The 21,818-nt window shown below is 41.7% G+C and overlaps 2 protein-coding genes across 6 annotated transcripts; both read right to left on the reverse strand.

Annotated features, from left to right (window-relative positions):
* Positions 1-7,943: 7,943 nt before the first annotated feature.
* LOC141798945 (calcium/calmodulin-dependent protein kinase II inhibitor 2-like) lies at positions 7,944-9,948 on the reverse strand. The gene is made up of 2 exons (XM_074680921.1): positions 9,141-9,948; positions 7,944-8,293 (listed from the first exon to the last, which is right to left on the reverse strand). The coding sequence occupies exons 1-2, from the start codon at positions 9,307-9,309 to the stop codon at positions 8,223-8,225; spliced, it is 240 nt and encodes a 79-aa protein (XP_074537022.1). The 5' UTR covers positions 9,310-9,948; the 3' UTR covers positions 7,944-8,222.
* Positions 9,949-11,424: 1,476 nt separating this feature from the next.
* On the reverse strand, positions 11,425-18,485 carry LOC141794171 (trypsin). 5 transcript variants are annotated; one of them, XM_074674958.1, is made up of 6 exons: positions 18,467-18,485; positions 18,278-18,377; positions 15,991-16,114; positions 13,885-14,026; positions 12,851-13,117; positions 11,425-11,801 (listed from the first exon to the last, which is right to left on the reverse strand). In XM_074674958.1, exons 2-6 carry the CDS (start codon positions 18,342-18,344, stop codon positions 11,631-11,633), a joined length of 771 nt encoding a protein of 256 aa, XP_074531059.1. In that variant the 5' UTR covers positions 18,345-18,377; positions 18,467-18,485; the 3' UTR covers positions 11,425-11,630. The 5 variants fall into 5 exon arrangements, with proteins under 5 accessions (XP_074531059.1, XP_074531061.1, XP_074531057.1 ...); XM_074674960.1 differs by having other exon boundaries at positions 13,885-13,945; positions 15,955-16,114; XM_074674956.1 differs by having other exon boundaries at positions 15,955-16,114.
* Between the last annotated feature and the right edge of the window lie 3,333 nt (positions 18,486-21,818).

Raw genomic sequence — 21,818 nt, forward strand, 5'->3', positions numbered from 1 at the left:
GAAGTTTTATCCTTTGAACATATACATTTGAACTTTTAGATGGATTATACTGAAGATCAGTTATAATGATCAAAGCAGGTGGTGAGATTCATTTCGTTTGGAGTCAAACAGACATGGAGCATTAGCCTTCACAGGTTTGGTCCCAAGACTGACAATACAACCACAGCATCTGGATCCAGACTCCCTTCCTTCTCCAGGGAAGATCCAAGGCTCACTTAACCGAACCATTTCACCAAATAACCAGCTGGAGTATTACATAATTCAAGGTGAAGGCTGGATAGCCTTTAGTCCTTTGAAAAACCTAAAAAAAAGCAGACTTTTCGTGTGTAGTTTGAAGCTCAACAGTCATTGACAACCATACAGCCGTGAACATTCATCCACTGGGGCCAAAGAGCTCTGTGGCTGTCTAGGCCCGGCTCAACAATTTTCAATTCCTTAATAATTTATTAATGGCAGGCAGTCAAATTGCATATCAATAATGTAGAAGGGTTCAGTACAATGTTGATACAAAACACCCTTTCAGTCGGGCTCATTCATGCTTACAGACCTGCAGACATACAGTATGTGCTATGTTTAGTCCCACGTGGTCCAGCGCTGGCACACTGCATGAATTCAATCTGCATCATTGAGCTGTGTAATGTTAGTTGATGAGGGAGCAACAAAAAACGCTTCTCATGTTGGGAGTCTGTGTCTGAAAATGTATGTGGTAATGGAGTCACAGAGGGGAAATCTGCTTTTAATAGAGGGGCTTCAGAGAGGAACTAACACATAGAAACATTGATGGGGCAATTTGTTTGGATACAAATGTGATATAGTTTGACTGGGTGAATGTATCACATATGCAGTAACTAAATGCATCCTTAACTCTGTGCAAAGGCAATGTTTTTCTGTCCAACTCTGCGTAGAGAGTTTAACAACACTGTGGCAGCATTTTGCACACACGCATGCCGCCTCAGCTCTCCCTCCATTGGGCAGCTATGTTGTGTGTCTGGGCACAGGCCAATCACGCATGTAGGACAAATTAACTGACCAATGGCGGATTTCCATCTAGGTCAGTATCTTTTATTCAGCAGGCACGCGTACACAGTTACATGCCATCTCGCCCCGGGGGCCCTGCCGAGACCCACTCTGCCACCGCGAGATGGCCCACCATTTTGTTCTGTTTTGAAAATGATCTCCATGCATGAGATTAGCTAGGGGGCCTCCAAGCTCTTCCCTTTGTTGTGCATCCCATTTTTAATATTCCTCTAACAGTGTGTGTGAATGTCTGTGCAGGGTTGAGCATGACACCAGGTTGCATGTGCACGCCTGCATGCATAGTTTAAAGGAGGTTTTGCATGTTGCATTTGTATGCCCCTAAAGTGCACTGCAGCTGAGCTTTAGGAAGACACTTACGTCATCTTCACGGTGCAATGCACACCGTGCAGTTTGAGTCCCATACTGTGCACAACGCAGCAGACACCTGTGTGTGTGTGTGTGTGTGTGTGTGTGTGTGTGTGTGTGTGTGTGTGTGTGTGTGTGTGTGTGTGTGTGTGTGTGTGTGTGTTTGTAGGTGTGTGTTACAGCCCCAAGACTCCTCCTGGGGCCTTTTCTTTTAGCTGCTTGTGTGCACCGTTTCACAATACCTGTGACTGAACATGACATGTCGGGACATCATCAGTCTGTATGTTTTGTCAGACACGCAACCAGGAGCAAACCAGAAGCATTACGCTGAATCTAAATGCGTGTGCACTCTAGTATGTAAAGTTTGTCATGAGGATTTTACGATGCCACTGCACCAAAATGTTAAAAACTCTCTTTCTCTCTCCTTCAGCTGTTGGTTTTCCTCCACAGACTTAAAGCAACAAAAAAGCAACTAAGCAGAGAGGGAGAGAGAGAGAGAGAGAGAGAGAGGGAGAGAGACTGGGGATGTGGTTGCTATAGTAACCATCTGGTGGGTCTGAACAGTTTCTCCCTGGCTTTCGTTTCATCATACCAAGCCTCTTTCTCTCCCCTCTCACTTTTGTTTATCCCTTTTTTTCCTCTTTCTCTCCTGGCTCTCCATCCCTCTTATATCCTCATCTCCCTCTCGTGCCTCTTCACACCCCCCCCCCCCCCTCGTCTGAGCTCCCTTCACTTTCCTTGGAAAACAGCGAGAGTGTTTAATGATAATTTTGCATCTTTGTTTACCGTTATTTCCGTTTTTGTCACTGTGCTGTGAGCGTCCCATCTGTTAAACCTGGACTCTGACCTTTCACAGAGTGATGCATGCAGTTCAGATTTTTTGGACATGGGTAAGAGATGGACTAATATCTGAGAGGGGACTCGCTTGAAAGATTGACGTCATCCAGTATCACGATTTAGCAGCAAACAAAGTACCACGGTATCACAGGCTGGGCTGCTTTTTTTTTTTTTTGGTCAAACACTCAGATTTAGCTCTATGGTACAAAAATACTCGATCTTAAACCCCATTCAGAAGCAGACAGAATATTTTGGGGTGGCATCAAAATGGATAGTCGATTATTTTCCAAACCCAGACTGCTACAAGGACTGCATTTCCCCTTTCCCTCTTATCAGCGGTCGTCCTTGTGAATTCCCAGTAGAGTCTGAATCGGCGAGAGAATACCTGATCCCACTGCCAATTGAGCTTGTCTGCCTGCCACACACACACACACACACACACACACACACACACACACACACACACACACACACACACACACACACACACACACACACACACACACACACACACACACACACACTTACACACGCATGGCACACAGACGTACACTCCAGTATGTGCATATACCCTTGTAGGCATAGACATGACAGGAAATCTGGATATGTAGACCAACATCTGTACACGTGCACGTACACACACACACACACACACACACACACACACACACACACACACACACACACACACACACAGGTTCATGCACTACAATAAAATGCAAATGTCGCCTCAGCCATTTGCATGCAGTACACATTCTGTGACTGCATCGTATGAAGCCGGCTGAAGACACAGAGGAGGCAGTTTTCCCCCGTGAGCAGCGCAGTGTGAGGTCACTGTGGGTATTTCCCAGCAATGACACAAAGGTCAGATTCAGAAGTCCAGTAAGGAAGAGGCTACTGCCGTGTGAGAGACAGATAGGCCAGTGTTTGTGTCTGCACGTGTCTACATCTGTGTCTCTGTGTGAGTCTCCCTGTGTGTGTTAGCTCACAGGGTGTGGTTTTACTCTTTGTGACAATAACCCATGAATGCTCCTTACCCTCTCTTTTTGCCCTCTGTCTGGTGTCTCCTCTTTTTCTTTTTCTGCTGCTATCAAAGTGTTTGAACCCCCCAGAACCTCAGACTGCCCCATTCACAGCTTCAACAAGCTCTCTATCGATTCATACGATGATACCTGTTGGCCACATGATACCAAAACTTAAGGTTTCCCATTGATTGGCTGACAACACTGAAATTTTTGCATCCTTATTTCTCTTTAACTGAGATCAATCCTTCTCACCTGGAGTGAGCTGTGTCTACTTCTTTTATTAACAGCATCAGCATCTGTGACTGCATCTAAATGAACCGGTAACATTATAACTTTGTAACATGAAGCAGTCTGGGTTTTGAATAAACTCAACCCTTCATGTATTTCCGGATGCACTGTAGTGATGTCAGTAAAAATGAGAAGTTGGAGCTTTTGGTAGACAACCTCAAACAGATGCTATGTTGCTGCATTGTTGTGAATGTATGTTTGTAGTTTTGTGAAATGGCTGAAGCTCGTGCTTTAATTTCGTAAACTTCTCAGAACTGTAAAAGACATCAAATAAACACGATTCAAGACATGAATGGTTATCAGTAGCTCAGTCCACTGTCCACACAGGTCACAGACTTCAAATATACATGCACTAATCAAAAACAGATGTTACAGCACAAAAGTTATTGCTGTTCCGTTCTGTCTGCAAATGATCATTCTTTGAACAGCCTGTAAAAATGAGCCAACATGGCTGGGTGCAATCAGTTTCTCAAACAATCAATTCAGTTTCATGTTAACACATTTAATAGTATGAATAGTTGAAAATTAAAAGTGTCAGTGTTTCATTTGCCTCCTGAATTCTCCTCATTTCACTCAGCTAATTTGTCAGAAATTCATTTTGAATGTCTGTGACTGATGTGAGTCACATGTTTAGGTTTAGAAAACACAATTTCAGTATCCTAAAAGCCCAGCTTTTCTTCATCAAACACAGGAAAACAGCTCAATAAGATGGCTTTATGAAATTTTATGTAACAGATGGGCTCAGTGGTGCAGTGATTAGTGATGTTGCCTCACAGCAAAAGGTTCCTGCTTCATTTCCCAGGCTGGGCAGGAGTTTGCATGTTCTTCATGCATGCACGGGTTCTCTCTGGCATCCTCTCATTATCAAAAAGCATGCTCACCAGATCGCTCTAAATTGCCCATAGGTGTGATTGTGTGTGAATGGTTGTTTGTCTCTACTTCTTGTTCCTGTGAAAGGCTGGCAACCTATCCAGGGCGTAGCTCACCTTGCTCCCAATAACAGCTGTGATAGGCTCCAGCCCCCTTGTAACCATGACAGAAAAAACTTGGTAGAGATGATGGATGGATGGATGGATGGATGGATGGATGGATGGATGGATGGATGGATGTATGGATGGATGGATGGATGGATGGATGGATGGATGGATGGGCACAGCCTTTCAAAGACCAGAAGTAGTTTTGATTTTTCCATCAAATTCAAGTCCATAATGACTCCTGTATTCCCTGTCACAGTCTCTATCCATGACCGCTGCCCCTTCATTATCTAGTGTTTCAGCTCTTTGCTCATGTAGTTTCTCTGTATCTGGCACTAACAGGGGGTCAACATAGGAAGGGATCTCCAGGGTTTGTATATATACTGTTCACCAACAACAATTTTAGGGTGTACACAAAAGTATTGTTGCGTTGTGGCTTCAAGTTTACACAAAAACGGCGTAATGCAAACTTTTGAAAACAGCCTCCTTGACACCATTGCAGTGTAAACAATAAGCTGGTGTTCTTAGTGGAAATGCTTATGTCACACCCCCTGCGTGCAAGCATAAACAACATTACAACAGTACCGTTGTTACAATCGTTGCGGACAACCGTGTTGTGCTTGTGCTCAATCTGCTGAAGCTGCTGACTGTCCTTCAACAAAATGTGCATCTGTTGTACCACTTCTGCACTATTCGCCAATACACCAGATGATCGGCTCAACTCTACTTCAGTGGAGATCTACCAAAAGTGGCTTCTGGACAAGGCAGTCATAGCGCCAACTACAGGCCATTTGCAAACAGCAAATGATAGTTTAGGATTTAAGGGCTGTGCTTTGATTGGCCAATCAGATTTTTAAGTGGGCAGTGCCACCCTGGTCCCCCCACTATACACACCCCTGCTCTAATTATGCACCATCAACCCAGCCATGTTCTCGTCTGGTCTCTTTGTAACAAGTACAGTGTTGTTGAGAAAACCCACTCTTCCTTTCAAAGCTCTGCCAAAGGTGATGCAAGCTGGTAATTGATATTCCATTTACTATGAGTCACAGTTGTAGCTGTCATTGTAGAGTAGTTGTGATTTACTATGAGAGCAAAATTATGTAACAGAGAGAAGTTTAAAGAGTTATGGGGACACAACAGCAAATACAACAGAAAAAAATGGAGATTTCCTCTAAAGTTATTAATTCTGTGATTGTCCTTTGATATGATGCAGTATGAAGCTAAGTGGGTTCAACAGGTTTCCCTGAGTGAAGTATTACCCAAGCATATCTCTGATCACATGAAAACACAGCATCATAATGCATTTCATAGAATATCACAGATTATTAGTCTCTAAACGTAACTTTCTCTCTCCCTCTCTGAGGGAAAAGGCTGCTACTGCAGTGGACACCATTGTCATGGTTGACTGCTGTCTTGGAAGAAGGGACTATTTTGTCAGGATAATGCGGTCACACACTGAGTGAATAGGGGGGTCTTGAGAGAACAAGGCAGAGATAAGAGAAAAGGGAACATTCCATTAAAGATAGCGATGCTATCAAGTCAAAGGCTTGGGGAAAGACTATTCTGCACTGAAAAAAAAAAACACACCGCAGCACCCATTGAGTGCAAGGTGCATCTGTTACCATGGTACCCAGCTTAGGCAGCCTCCTTTCATGTCTGTCAAGACTGGGGAAGTAGAAAGACGAGCAGTATGTTTGTCTCGCCTGCAGTTGGAGCTCAAACAGACATGTGTTTAGCCTTCTTTTTTTTCATGTGTGTTTTTTCTCCATATATATGCTCCCAGGGTTTAAGATGCTGTACGCTGACTGAGACTCGTCACACGACATGAATCATTTAGCCACCACAGCAGAGTAGGAAATGTCACGTCTCATCAGTGTTCCTTATGCCTCGGTGGCCCTGCATCGTTTACATCTCTGGGAATAAAAAAGGAGGGACTTGATTAAAGAGAGGAGCTGAGATTTTTAGATGCAAACAGACATTTATTGCATTGGAAAGCAGTGGTGTACATTTTCCCTCCACAGAATCATTTGCAATACCGCAGCACTTTGCCATATCGTAGTCTGTTGTGCAGTTGTCCTCCCCAAGCGTCTTAACATATTAGGACAGAGAGTGGATTTCAGATTATTTGCTTGTCTTCTTTTTTCCCATCCCTGTCTCATTCCATATCTGATCTTTCCAAAAAATGGGATGCTACTTTTCTCACAGTGGAAAATGCTGACTTGGCCTCCTTAGGCTGCCAGATAGTTAATCCAATAACAACAGGAGAAAACTGTACAAGGGACATATCCAAAAGTCAGCCTGCTTTACACAAGTTTTCATCTATCTCATACAAAACTATACTTTTGTGTTTTTGCTACAGTTTCAAAACAATTTCAAAACAAGTAAAGCAACATCAAGTACAGCATTCCTTACTGTAAACCACAATCAATACTAAACAGTGAATAGTACTTTGTCATAATCTTTATTACAAGATATTAGGCCACTGTACAAATCAGTGTGAATCGTACAGTACAATGCAGAATTAAGACTGTTTCTCGAGGTTCGTCATTCAAAGCTGTATACGAGGTGCTTCAAGAATACACAAGAGTTTCAGAACTTCTGCCGTGCATGCATGATTTCAATATTTTGCCATGCATGAGTTGGTATTTCAGTGTTTTTAAGAAAGAGCCCTAAAAATGGCAACCAAACAAAAAGACTGAAATGTATGAGAAAATGTAGAAAGCACAAAAAAATAAAAAAAGTTGTCTGGTTACAGTTTATCCCCTTAAGAGATTTGGCACACACGATAATGCACAATGCAATATAAATAGTTTATCAATAGGGTGTGTACAGTCAAGTTACAGTATCAACCAATCCAGGTGAAAGCCTGGGAAGCTTACAAACAGGTGGGAGGTACACGGTATATAAATGACTCATTAGCTGCAAAGTATGGTAACAAAAAACACTCAGGCAACATCGAGAATCGTAAAGTGAAAAACAATGTCAGTCTCATTCACTCGTTTTTTTCTCAGCATACAAAAAATACTCCCTTGGGCCTTTCATCAGGGCAAACACAACTGATTTTTAAAGGATCAATAAATAAAGTCATCAACACAGAGAACAAACCAGTTTTACAGCCTCCCACTTTGTGCAAGAAAATATGGGCTACCCTTTCCATATTTACAAACGCTGTTTAATTTGCCCTCGAAAATGAAGAGCAGAAAGAATGGTACCATAGAATGATTAGTAAGATATAAGGAGAAGTGTGTGCTTTAGTTTCAAATCAGATCTATTTCTGTTTCCTGTCCCTGATTTCTGCATTTCGACAGCATCGCCTCCTCTTTGCTCCTATCCGTACCCCCCATCTTGTTGTGGTCTCCTGCGTTTAGATTTATGGCGAAAACCCTGGAATCAGAGTTTGTTTGTGTGTGTGTCTGTGTGTGCCAGCGCTCGTGTGTGTGTGTGTGTGTGTGTGTGTGTGTGTGTGTGTGTGTGTGTGTGTGTGTAAGGGGGGGTCCACCTTGGGGTCTCCTTTTGCTTGCTGCCATCTCCCGCCCCTGCCAGTTTGTGTCACCCTGATGGCCATGACTGACTGGGAGAGGAGGGCGTGGAAGTGCTGCTTGCTGCCACATGAGAGAAAGTGCTTATATACAGTGTCTTTGGATTAAAACTGGTAAGTATCGGCATAAAAAAATTTCAAGAGAGTCTTTTGGGGGTCGTCGGCGAGCTGAGAGCACTAAGCCTCTGCTGGGGTCTTCTCTGTCCCATTTTTTGCTTCATCGTCGCCATTCTCATCCTCAATCACAACTGTGGATGACAGGAAGAGAGAGAGGAGTTAATGAAGGGGCTGGGGTTGGGGATGGCGGGGGCAGCTCATCTTGGTGTGGCGTCTTGAAAATTCACCATCAAACTGACAGCAGGGCATGAAAGCCCAGAACCATTAGCACTGCGCTGTCTGAGCAGAGTCGATGTGTGCATGCATGAGAGAGCAGGAGCATGCAGAAAGAGATGGATAAACATGAGCGTGATCCCTTGCGTGTGTGTGTGTCCGTGTGTGTCCGTGTGTGTGTGTGTGTGTGTGTGTGTGTGTGTGTGTGTGTGTGTGTGTGTGTGTGTGTGTATGGGCATGTATGATGCACATTTTTGAATGTGCAGCATTGCTGGATTTCTGCATGTGCACCTTCAAAACCAGTGCTTGCATGTCTGCCTCATTGCCATGTTGTGTCTGTGCTGTGCGTGCACCTGTCTTTGCATGTATGCGTGTGCAATGAGACTGATCCTTTCAGGGAATGCGAAAAAAGAGCAAAGCAGCCCAAATGACCATGCAAACACATCAATCACTAGAAGATAGAAATATCAATCATTCAAATCCTTCAATGAGGAGGTGACACTCTATTGAGCAGCATTCAGAAAGCATTTAGCGTCACGCACTGCGCACCCAACTTGTGTTGCAATGCGAATAGAATATTTAAAAACTAGTGCTTTTCAATCAAACACATGCAAACAGATTATACAGAGTCTCTGCAGAGGAGCACGTCTGGCAAAGGTGCAGCCTATCTGTCTCCTCACAGACATCCTTAATGAAGGTGGTAACCTATGTGCGCATTCAACACAACACCATGCGAACAAAAGAAGGGCTAAATTCGATAATTACCCCGTTTGCTCCTGCCTATTTGTCCGAGTTTGGGCGGACGTTTGTTCTGTGAGCCATTGAAGAAGTTGTTGGTGTCTTGAAGACGACAGGTGAAGGAAAGGTGTCCCTCGTCGCCCTCATTTCCATAATGACTCATATTTTCTTCGTTGAAAGGTAGCACTTCCGACATCTCCAAAATGCGTCTTTATCACCAAGGCGCACGAAGTGTAATGTGGAGCTGGTCGCCAAGCTTGAACTCGGCGGTCTTTAACAAACAATAGAGGAGGGAGAAAAAATAAAACAAAGCTATCGGCTGACACGATCTAGCCCTTTCTGTTTACCCCAAAGACACGTGTCAGTCTCCCTAGGTACGCAACAGAAATGATACGAAATCAAAATGTCCTTAATTTCCTCCTTCGTGCAGCTTCGGCAACATTATTTCAAAAAATGTCCAGGGGTTTCTTCTATCTCCGTGCGTATTGCTTCAGAAATGGAGGCGCACGTACAACAGAGCCGTGGAGCGCCCGCTGGTTTCGAGCGGCTGAACCCGTCGCACGGAAAATCTGAGGAAGAAATGCAAATTGAGGAGCGATGCAAAACACGGATTCCGGGGAGACCTGGCAAAGGGAGCTGCACGGGGGTTTTCTGGTGCAGCCCAGAGAACCTTCCAGTTGGAGTCGTGGTGTGTAATAATGTTCCACTCTCCGGGATCTAGATGCAATCAAACACTGGCGATTCTATAGGCTGATCAAAGATGGCACACTGATGTGAGCCAAGACACACACGCGCGCACACAGAGACGTAGTTTACGCGCCACCAGTCGACATAAAGACGTCAAATGCTCCAACCTGTTTAACAATATGACAGATTTGGTGATTTACTTTGTTGGGCGGATTTTGAGAGCTGTCGTGTCCACGGAGTGTGACCTTACCGGTGGATGGCAGTGTTCTTCACTGGCTTAGGTGTGACTTTTGGCCCTGTGGCGCACTTCCAGCTTTGATGGTGAGGGCCTGCGCTGTTTTTTCACAGAATTTAAACTTATTGAGATTAAAGATCGTCTTAATTATGACCTCCAGGAACTTGATGTTGTGTCAGAATAACATTTGTAGGGTAAAACTGACCCTTTTCAAATTATGAAACGAAAAATTATTGTGGAAGATTGGATGATCCCCAAAGTTTATTGGGTAAATAAGGCAGATTCCCTACATGTCTATTTCAGATATCAGACAGTGATTCATAGACGGATTCATAGTAGACAGAGTGATGATTCATAGTAGACAAATAAACAATGTGTCCAAATTGAGCACAATTCAGTGGGGGACATCACAGCTGTTAAGTTACCCGCTCACGTGCAGCAGATAGTTGGTTTTCTTCATTAAATGAAGAAGCCCCCCCTGGGATCAACTTTTGGGCCACCACCCAATACAGCACGTACTATTTGCATGAATCCACCTTCTCCTGAAGCAGCAGCAAGAAAAAGATCTTCAGAGCAGATATAGAGCAAAAGACAAAGAGTGATAAAGACAGTGTTACATTTTTAACACAGACTACAACGACATGAAAAGTGATATGTGAGCCTGCAGCAGAATGCCATCAACTATTCACAGAGGAGGAGCAGTCATGACACACCTGCTCCCTGTGGACAGGAAGAAGCCTTGATTTTATCACAGGTTCACCTTTAGTATCAGAACACCCCAAGATTTGTTTCTCACATGTTGAATGGCACGTGATCATATTGAAATCTTATTAAAACTGATCATAGATAAGTTCAGTTAAAAAAACCTGCCTTTGTTGAACATAAAAGTAAATGTTATACATATTTTCTGTTCATGCACCTAAACAGTCATATCTCTGAATACATAAACGTGACAGGGAAACAAAGAGTTAGATTGTGTGGTTAAAGAGCAGAAAAAAGTGCACAGAATTAAAGAAACGAAACAAATTAAATGGATTATTAAATGAAAATTTGAAGAAGATTGCTAGTCAAGTCCAAATAGAGATGAGAACTTTTACAAGTATATACAACTGTATAGAGTAGCCTGCAAAAAATCTTTAATTGGATTAACAAAACCCTTCAAAATTGATTTAGTCTTTGATCACCATCCCAAGAGACTGGGTTCAATAGCTGGAAGACATCCCTTGTAAGAAAAAGAAAACACTTACCATGTTCATGTGTGAACTGGTGTCAAAGTCAATTGAAGGAGAAAAACAGTTTTTAAGAGGTCTCTGAGTTGTACAAGATGTAAGAATTCTCATTTATACCAATCTAAGCTTTTAAACTAAACATATATGTGCAGTAGTCAGTATTAATGATCCAGAAAAAAAGCCTTTCCTAATTTTTACTGTTTATTGAAAAGTATTTTGCATATTACACATCATAGCATCACATCAAGAATGTGTTTCGGAGACAGCTGGGGTACAAAGCGCCCACTGTAGTATGTCCAGCATTAACTGCGCTGGATGGGAATTGCATTTCTAGATTATTCAAAGCTGTAGTTTTGGCTTTCTCCATCAGTATCTGGTACAGCGATAGTGTGAGCGGTAGATGGTTTGGTCGATCCATCGGCGGAATCTGGACACCGCTGTATACACTCCTGGATACTTAGCATTACCACAGCCCTGGCCCCAGGAGACCACACCGTAGACTCGTCCCCCACACACCAGAGGTCCCCCAGAGTCTCCCTGCAAAGACAAGACCACACAGTGGATCAGTTCATATGACACAATGAACCGTATGAAAAAGAGTTTCCCAGTTAGGTGTAAAGCCATTTTAGCGTCCTTGAATTATGTGAAAAAAAACACCTGTTTGTTTTTTGTTTTTTTTTACAAAAAGTAATGTTTAACAGTTTTGAGGTCTCAAATAACAGAGTGTGAATAGGTCACCTCGTTTTTTGCATCAGGAAAGACATGGAAGAGGTGAGAATGTGATGAGAAAGCTGTTAGGTTTGCACGTTAATCTGGTAGTTTTTGAGTACAGATTCATGTTCATCACGTGTATGTGCTGCGTGGCGGATTTGTGATTCATCCTCGTATACAATTGTATTTTTATTAACACTGTAAGTTTATACTAAAACATGCTATAGAAACATTACAGTCCCCACACAAGATGGTTGGATTCATAAAATCATAAGCTGCCACTTGGAAATGCAGACAAACAAAGTTGCCTACTGCAGGGTTAAATATAGCACATTTTAATTAGTCATTCAGCTCTTTACCTAAGGCAGAATGAAGCCTACTGGTATATCACACATTGAATTTCACATTATTTTCCTCTCACACCAAATGTTGGGGCAGAATTTCTTTTAAGACACAAACAAATCAGAAAAAGAAGTTGGCAGTGGCGATAGTTGTCAGGACTTTGGATTTACAACAAGAGTTTTAGCCTTGATGCTATTTCAGGCTTGCTTTATCTCTTCTGTAACTATCAGAAGTCCTGAGGGTGGACTGCCACGACTGCTTAATAAAAGCTTGTAGCTAAATCAACACTGACATGATGAACTACATCCTCTTACTGTCAGGGGGGATGAGCTATCCAAAACTGTGTTATTGTATCGCTTTGATATGAGCTGATGAAAAGAGGACGACTCTGCACTATTTGATACACACACTGAAAATCAGGGCTGCTACCTTGGAGGATTTATTATTTCTAAATGGATCTTATCGTTTTGGCAAGATCAAAAGATTTTTTTTTTTTGTGAAAATGGAGCAGATTGGGCAGTGAGCGTGCAAACCTTGCATGCATCTCTCCCTCCGGTCTTGTAGCCAGCACAGATCATGTTTGCTGTGATATTCCCGTTGAAGGACTCGCTGCTGTTACACCTGGCAGTAGAAACAATGGGCACGGAGACAGTCCTGAGTGTGAAGGGGGCCTGGCCTCCACCAGCTTGGTTATAGCCCCACCCAGACACCCGGCACACCAGGCCCTCAACTACTCCCGTCCCTTGCCTGGGCAGAGGTGCCAGTGAAACATATCTGTTCAGCACCATGGGGGCTCTCAACTGGAAGAAAAACCAGAGAGGACAGTTTTGAGCAGGACAGCTTACAACTCAACCACTGTCGGTCATTATCAAGAGTTGCCTGTTGATACTGGCTGTCCTCTTTTTTTTTCCCCTTAACCATGTATTTCTCTCTGTCTCTCCTGCTTTATAGCCATCTAAACTCATCCAGTCATCTACAGTGAGTCTGGTTCGCTCTAAGTTTCTGCCTGTTCAAATAAAGTTTGTGCTCGCTGATGTTGACATATTTACTGAGTATTTGCTTACTGTACATTAATGTTTGGTCTCTTAAAAAAGGACTATTTAGGCCTGCTCTGACATGAAGTGTCCACACAACTTTTGTTACAATTCATAGGAACATATAAACAAAAGTTGATCATATATAGACCATAAACATTGCAATAATAGGCCAAGCTACTAATAAGTGTTTCTTCAATAATGAATCACGCAGAACAACTCAAAATCAAACACCCTTTTAATCCTCATCTCTATAAAGCAATTTTGTCTAATTTCTTCAGCCTGCAAACTCTTCTATCAACATCATTTTTATTTAGAAAAAAAAAATAATTCAAATCAAAAAATCTTTTTTTTTTTTTAATCAAAACTTTTTGTAATACAAACTGCGCTGAGAAAAATGGTGAACTAAAAGACCCCAAACTATATCTGAAACAGTATATTTGCAATGGCTTCACAGTACTCATAAATCTTAACTTAAGGATATGATGTCATGTTTGACAAGCATAGTGTTATTGTACATTCTCAGCGCTTACCTTGATGAGCATGATGTCTGCGTTGTTGGTGCTCTCATTGTAAAGTGGATGGGTGACCAGCCTGTGGGGTTTAGCATACTGCTCAGTGCCCTCAAAGGAGTTCACAATGTAGTCTCCTGCCACAATCATCATATGCTCTGCCCTAAAAGACAGCGCATTCCCATTTTACTGTACATCTGCAAAATGTCACAGCATTTATCATTATATGCCATCAATGTGGAAAGAGGAGACTAAACGTGCACAGTATGATTTACACAAAATACCATGACGAGGTTCAAAGTCACAGCAGAGAGTGAGACTGTGAACTCTGAGTGTCCATCCACCAGGAAACAAAGGTTTACTGTGTGAGGCCAGAGCCAGGATAGTATTGCAGAAGTACAGCTGATTTCAAGGATCCAGACAAAATCACCCTTTCCTTCCACAGACACGCATTCATAAACACAGCGATGATGTGCTAGCATCCACTGACTTGGCTGCATCTGTGTGTGTTTGACTTCCAAGTGGCCCGTGTACTGGTTAACTGTGTCATGATCAAGCGACATCACTTTGACGTAAGCTACTCACAGCAAAGTGGATGTTTGCTTTTAGGCATCTGTTGGGACCATCTGCTCTCACTATAAAATCATGCCAAGTTAGATTCAACACACTGACTTCTACGGGGTTCACTGTGAGAGCACCAGAGGAACACTGATGCCTGCTCAAGTGATACAAAAACAGTTAAAGCTGTCAGGTAACATTTTATGTGAGAAGAGTTGTATTCAAGAGGTAGAAAAGCAGCCTTTATTAATTATCCTCCCATAAACTCAGATTTGTGTTGAACAAACCAAAGTTTACAGAATAAATATAAAGATCAGTGCATGTGAAGCTCAACAGTTTATCATAACAAAAGCAGATTTGTTGTTGGTTGTTTCGTCAAAAAATTTAAGTTGGAGACAGAGAGACAGCACAGTACCTAACAGTCTGAGAGACACTCCCATGAAAGGAGAAACAATATATGGTTGAGCTCTATGGAGATGCTAGTGCCTAGCTGTTCATTGCAACATAGTATGGTGTCAAAAGATTTTCTGAATGCCCATTTTTCCAGAAGTTTGCTCCTTCTCCATAAGTTTTGTTTCTTGAGATTGTTCACCTAAAACAAAAGAATAACTTAGACTAGAATAAAAACTTGGCCAGGGTTTTTCCGTCAGTCATTTAACAAAGTGAACATATCATAGAACCAGGGTATAACTGGACCTTGGTCAAAATATACCCAAAAGTGTATTTTTTTTTCTGTCAAGGTTGTCGCGTGCACATGGGCCACCAAGTTGACTTACCATGTAAAAAAATATTATGTCGTCAAGAATAGTTATAAAAATACATAAGGTTAGAAATGCAACAGAAAGAAGACATTAGATAGCTACTACACCAGGTTTTAACATCCTAAACTGCCTCAGAGCATCATTATTTAAGTGCTGTTACCAATGTTACATTTTGGCATTGTTGAATTTTTATTTTTGCATATTTTATATTTGACAAACCCCATTAAATGTTGAAAAATAATTCTTGTATAAATCACTCATGGGGTATAATCTAACCTGGGCTTCTTTAACTCTGAGTATACTCTGGACAGAGGGTGTATTTTAGCCTGTTGCACCAGCATGGCATAATGTAATTATTTAACATGATATCTGTTATACCAGTTTGTTCTTACCAAGACCATTTGTGTCTATGTGTATTTTTTCCCCAGAGAGTTTAAGTTTCAAGTTTAGTTTAGTTTGATGTCTTATGAAGCAAAAAGTTTCATTGATCAGGAGGGTAGAGAAAGCAATGGTACAAACATTTATACAAGAGCTGCTCAATGTTCTGCTTCAAACACATAACTCTGTTATGATATGCAGAATGGTGAATTCAATACAGGGACACCATCACACAGCACAAACTACAGTTACACCTGGTGTTGTCAGCAATGGAGGCTTCTTTGGCATCACTTATGTGAAAGAAAAGGTTGTGAGGCCATCCATCTGTTTACAAAGTTGACAGCTTTTACTCAACTTTACAAACAGCAAACAGTGGACACTTAATTATTCTTACCCAATATTGCAGTGTGCTGCAGTCAGCACCCAGTACCTGTGAACCAATGATCCTCCGCAGAAGTGTTGACCTCTAGTGCTCTGCAGAGACACGATGTATTTAATGGAGTTTGGTGCAGCAGTGTGTCCACCCACGATACGGCCCTGCATCAGTACATGACCTGTATGGAAACAGAAACTCTTCACTGATACTACTGTATAGTTTCTTAAAGATATGATTAAATCAAACTAGCTTATTTAGTTGTGCCTGTTAAATTCATAAAACAAAACGGTTTCTCTGTGCTGTCTTGTAAAGTTTTTTTTTTTTTTTTTTTGGGGGGGGGGGCTTTAATGCCTTAAATGTGATAGGGGGGACAGTGGATGGTAGGAAAAGGGGTGAGAGCGGGGAACGGGCCACAGGCTGGACTCAAACCGGGGCCACCCACTTGAGGGCGAATCTCATGGGGCTTGACCTAGACCTCCAGGCCATCTACACTCCCTGTTCTTTCTTTTAAATGCTTCAAACTTTGTGAATCTATAGTAGCTGCTCCCTGGTATGGATTTCAGACCTTAAAGAGGGCATCTTATAAAACATGAAAAGCAGTTCAGTCAACAATAGAGAAAGAAATAGTGAGGCCATCTTAATCCCTCTCCAAGCCCATTGACTTGGTCTAACAATTAGTGGTTTTCTGTCACCTGGGAGACCACCACATAATGACGGTAATCCAATATAACCTGACCTTCTAGTATCACCACCTCACTCTGGTCTCTGAAACATAAGAGTGGGGGCTCTCCATGACTGTCTTATGCAACAGCTCAGTTTCTGTACATTAGCCCCAGGGTATACAGTAGAGAGCATGATGGGAACAGTGAAGACTAACTCCTGGATATTTCTACGGTCTGTCGCTCATGGCTGGAACCAGCTGAAGGAATGTTTTGACAGTGTGAGAGGAACCATTGTTTGCTCCTGCTTAAAATCTTCTTAATCAAATCTGTACACAGAATATGAAAATGACTATTCTCAATTTAACAGGGAGTTGTGTGCCAGAACAGTTGCCAGGCAACTAGTTTACATCCTGAGAAGTTTCTGTGCCCAGCGAATTAAACAAACAACCCTAATAGAGAGATTCAGTAGAGCCAAGGCACAGGTCGTTAGCTGGATGCTTCCCTTTGTTTCCATTATCTGTGCTCAAATTAGCTAATCTGTGGTTTATAAGATGTATGGATGTTAGTTAGCTGACACACATTACATATCGGACTACTCACAGAGGTAGATGCAAACATAGAGAGGACATGCATTTAATCATTATGGACTGGGTTGGTGCAAACACACAAATATGCAAAAAAAAAAAAAAAAGTTTTACAATTAAAGTGAGTTTAAAGGGACCACGAGGACTTTCTTGAACTTTCTAAGTGATCTTGAAAAAGTCTTACCTCTAGATATGCTTGAAATGAGATTATCAGAGCCAAATGTTGTTTATTACTCAGCTTCCCATTTGGGTGAAACAGGATTGGTTTACGGCATGTCTAAGTCTCTGTGACAGCACCAAAGTTTAGTAGTGAGAGGAAAAATCTGTGTTTTTCACTAAGACACAAGCTAAAGGCTAAAACACAAGCTAAAGGCTAAAACACAAGCTAAAGGCTAAAACACAAGCTAAAGGCTAAAACACAGGCTAAGCTGTCTGTGAAACTGTTCATTCCAACCCACATGTAGCAGTTATTCTGCAGTGATCTGTTCAAACTAGAGTATATCATTAAATGAAGAGTGAGCTAGCATTACACACAATGGATACCGGGCTATGAGTAGCGCTGAATATCACCAGATACTGAACTAAGGTACAAACTTAGGTTTGCTTTTGTCACTTTATCACTCTCCTATTCTGCTTTATTCTGCTCTTCTATCCTTTTTCTTTTGTCAGTTCAGCTCCTGTGTCCATCGTTACAACATAAATTCAAGAAATTGTTTCCCTTTTAGAAAATGGATGGATCTTGCTTCTCACTGCTAAACTTTGCTGGCCCCTGTTGTGTCATCAGAGGGACTTTTGTTCTTCAAGTCATGAACAGATTCTGTGATCAGGTCAACTACACATACATAGAAACAGTTTTTGGAAATAACTGATAATCTAATTTAACACTGAAGATTATGAACAGGCAAAAATTTAATACAAAGAGTATTTTAGGATCACTTATAAAGTCCTCACAGGGCCTTCAAAGTTACAACGCTGTGACAAAAAGTTGGTACTTACTGTGGATAGTTGTTGAGTTCAGCAGCAGACAACATACAAACATGAACAGGTTCCTCATAGCTGCGGAGGTCTCAGGTTGTTATCTAAAACCATACTGACCTACTGCATTCAGAAAACCAGGGTCCTCTGCTCCTGTCTGCCAGCATGCCTTCCTTTTCGGAAACATTAGGAGTCAAATCAACCGTTATCCTCCAGTTTCCTGTGAGATTCAGAGAAAAGTTGATTGATTTCATTCTTGGCAATGACAGGAAGCATTGATTGAAAAGGGAAGAGAGAAACAAAGTTCACCTTCAGGAACTGTCCAGTAACACCAGCCCACCCCACCCCAGCCCACCCCACACACACACACACACACACACACACACACACACACACACACACACACACACACACACACACACACACACACACACACACACACACACACACACACACACTATCACAATTCTGTCTTCTTCTGACCCTCCTGACTGTCGAAAGGGCCTTACACTGTTGCCATGGAAACACAGAGTACTGTGCTGAGCAGGTTCATCTATACTGTATCAGCACGCTCTGTCTGTGTCATCATCCAGGCTTATCCGTGCTGAAATGTTTCACCAACCCACTGTGTTGGTTTCTTTGTGTGTCTGTGTTTGTGTCAGTGTGTGTGTGTTTGTGTGTATGTGTGATTATATGTGTGTGTGTGTGTCTCATAACTGAGGGGGGTATTCTACTCAGCCGAGACACACAAGTGCTCCTCTGTGTGTAAGGAGTATTAGTCATGACTGAATCTGTGTCTGCAATGACAATAACTCATATTACTAGGCCTATCATTATCATTATCATCATCATCATCATCATCATCATCATCATCATCATCATCATCAGAAGCCTTCTGGCGAGTCAGCATCCTCGGCAGCATGTGAGGAGAATCTCGCCTGACCTCCTCGTGTCCCACATTTAGAGCGGGCTGAATAATTGATGCTTCACCCAGTAGAGCGGGAGAGGAGGCTTTGTGTGGCCTCCTGCTGTCAGGTGTTTCCTGGACCAACACAACACTCACACACAGTCACCTTCAAAAATGTTAAGATTGTAATGCTGCACATGCACTCAGAGGTTCAATTTTTAGTGTTAACATACTGGCAATAAAACTGTCTGGTTGAGAGCTAATCATTTTTCAATCCTCACTGATATACAAAACTATATTTTCCCATACACCAGTGTTCCTGGCTATACACTGACAGGTATGGTACTATTTGTCCAGGACAATTTTTGAACTATCAAAGAAAAACAGGCATGCTTTTAAAATCTTAACACCTGTAGTGCCATCAGCAACTCTGTGAATCTTCTTCAAAATGAGGTGTTTCTAGCAGCTGAAGAGCCATTTGATTAGCCTTGCTTTCATGTAGTATTGCTCATATTTTCTGTCATACTTTTACACAGATGATCATTGTAATGTTTTTGTTGTAGCTGTAAAGTATGATGTTCTCTGATAAAGATATATAAAATAGAATAGAATAGAATAGAATAGAATAGAATAGAATAGAATAGAATAGAATAGAATAGAACTTTATTGTCATTGTAACAAGTACAACAAAATTCAAGTTGCAGCAGCAATCAAGAAAACAAAAGTAAGAAAGTGTATAGAAAGTGCAAAAAGGTCCATAAGAAAATAGATGATGACAGCTTGTCCATCATTCTCCAGTTCAGCCAGCCTCCACCTCCACAGGGTCCAGGACTGAGCTTCTTCAGTCATGCTCCATCTCTGTCTCCCGGATCCTGTCTGCTCACAGCAGGTGAAGTTCTTCCAATGTGGCATTAGTGTCTGGTGTTAGCTCTGCTAGCCATGTCTGTGAATAGCATGATGCTACTCTGCCCTCTGGTATTCCCTCTGTTGCTGGGTTAGCACAGCTAGCTCGTCCATCTTATTGGAGATAGATCTTACGTTCCCAATAACGCTGGATGGAAGGACAGGTCGATGTCGTCACTACTTAGCTCACTAGCATGTCGTACTCACCTCCTTCTCCTCACCTTGTGGGAAGACATCAGGCCTTATACCAGTTAGCATTGACATGCTAAATGCTGCTAACAGCTGAGTTCACATGTAAACAATGCAGCCATGGTTACATGTAGGATCTCCAGACAAACACAGGAGAAAAAGTAGTAAAATATTGCTGAAGCCACAAAAAGTTTGGTGTCCATGACCAACAAATGAGCCATACAAAGTAATGATCCACTCCAAATACAAATATTCTGAAAAAGAGACGAAAAAATTACAAGGAACGGACAAAGAAGAGAGAGCTGCTGCAAAATGCAGCCATAGCCAACAGGGCGGCGCCTAGCAACAAGTGTATACCAATAGTATAATATACCAAGTGTTAACACTAGTTAGTCCCTATAACAACCCTCATCACTGATACATAGAAAGACATTGCTCTAGGTAAGTCACTTCATAAGTAATGAGATTGAATTTAAACTCTGAAACAATAGTTATGCTGCATTTTTTAACCATTTCCTGCTGGAATCAAATGGTGCTATGTCCTTTTATGAAGCTAAAGGGTAATTACTTAGATAAACTGTAAGCATAACAGTTGGACTGTGATTACTATTGCAATAACATATCAGTTGGGTAAAGCTAACCTGTCTCATGGCATTCCCTGTGAGTGGATAATAAACCAATATTTACTGAATTCTGCATCACAATGATAAGAAGCTAATTGTTTTCTAAGCTGTGTCTGAAGCTTTACCATTTCGTAACTGCTCACCGTGTGAGCTTCATACTTAAAGGACAAAAGTGGTAGTAAGTAATATGTTTGTGTAGTTAATAACATGGGTTGGGTTGAGATGATAGAACCACTATAAGAACATTTGCTTTTTTATTATAATTACAAGAATGATTACAGAATAAGAAAGTACCATAACCCTCAGAGTCATTGTCCAATCCCAGGTCTGGGATCCCCTGTATCAGTGATGTCCGCTGTCAACCCTGCCTTGCCCACACCGAACAAACCTCATAAAACTCCACCCTGTAGGCCTCACTGTCCCTCTCTGAATCCTGAAAACTGCAGCAGGCAGACAAAGTAACTGACTGTGCATAAACTAACATGGACACAGTTATTTCAATGTTTATTCAAAGATGATGTATTGTTTGTTCAAATCAGATCCCCGGCCAAACCTAAATTTATGCCAGACTGATTGATGCATTAATGACATAAATGAAATAGAATTTGTTTTACTATTATTCCTTTTAATTTTTTAGTTGTGTTAAAATTCCCTTGTATTTTGATTGGATAAAGTCATCTTTTTTCATCCATATACATCAAAAAGCTGTCCAGCAGGAGCACATGCCACAAGTAATGCTTCACACATTTTGAACTGGGTCTTATTGTTTTGTACAGTTTGTAGAGTTAACATCAGCAGAAAAAAATGTTTTTACGTTTTTTCCTGGAAAGAAATTATGGATAGCTTTTCAAAATGAAAAAGTGTATACAAGATGAAATCTCAAACAGTGACACATTCAGTCTTCTAATTTTATCACATCTCAGTGACACGTGTATTGCTCAGACTCAACACCAGTGTCTCTTCATGCAGCTCTGTGAAAAGCATCCCTCTCATTATATCTCTGTGTCAGTCACACACACTCAAACACACACACACACAC

The sequence above is a fragment of the Halichoeres trimaculatus genome, unplaced genomic scaffold (genome assembly GCF_033239565.1).
Source record: "Halichoeres trimaculatus isolate MK-OKI-2021-1 unplaced genomic scaffold, fHalTri1.1 fHalTri1_scaffold_1, whole genome shotgun sequence".
Taxonomy (NCBI): Eukaryota; Metazoa; Chordata; class Actinopteri; order Labriformes; family Labridae; genus Halichoeres; species Halichoeres trimaculatus.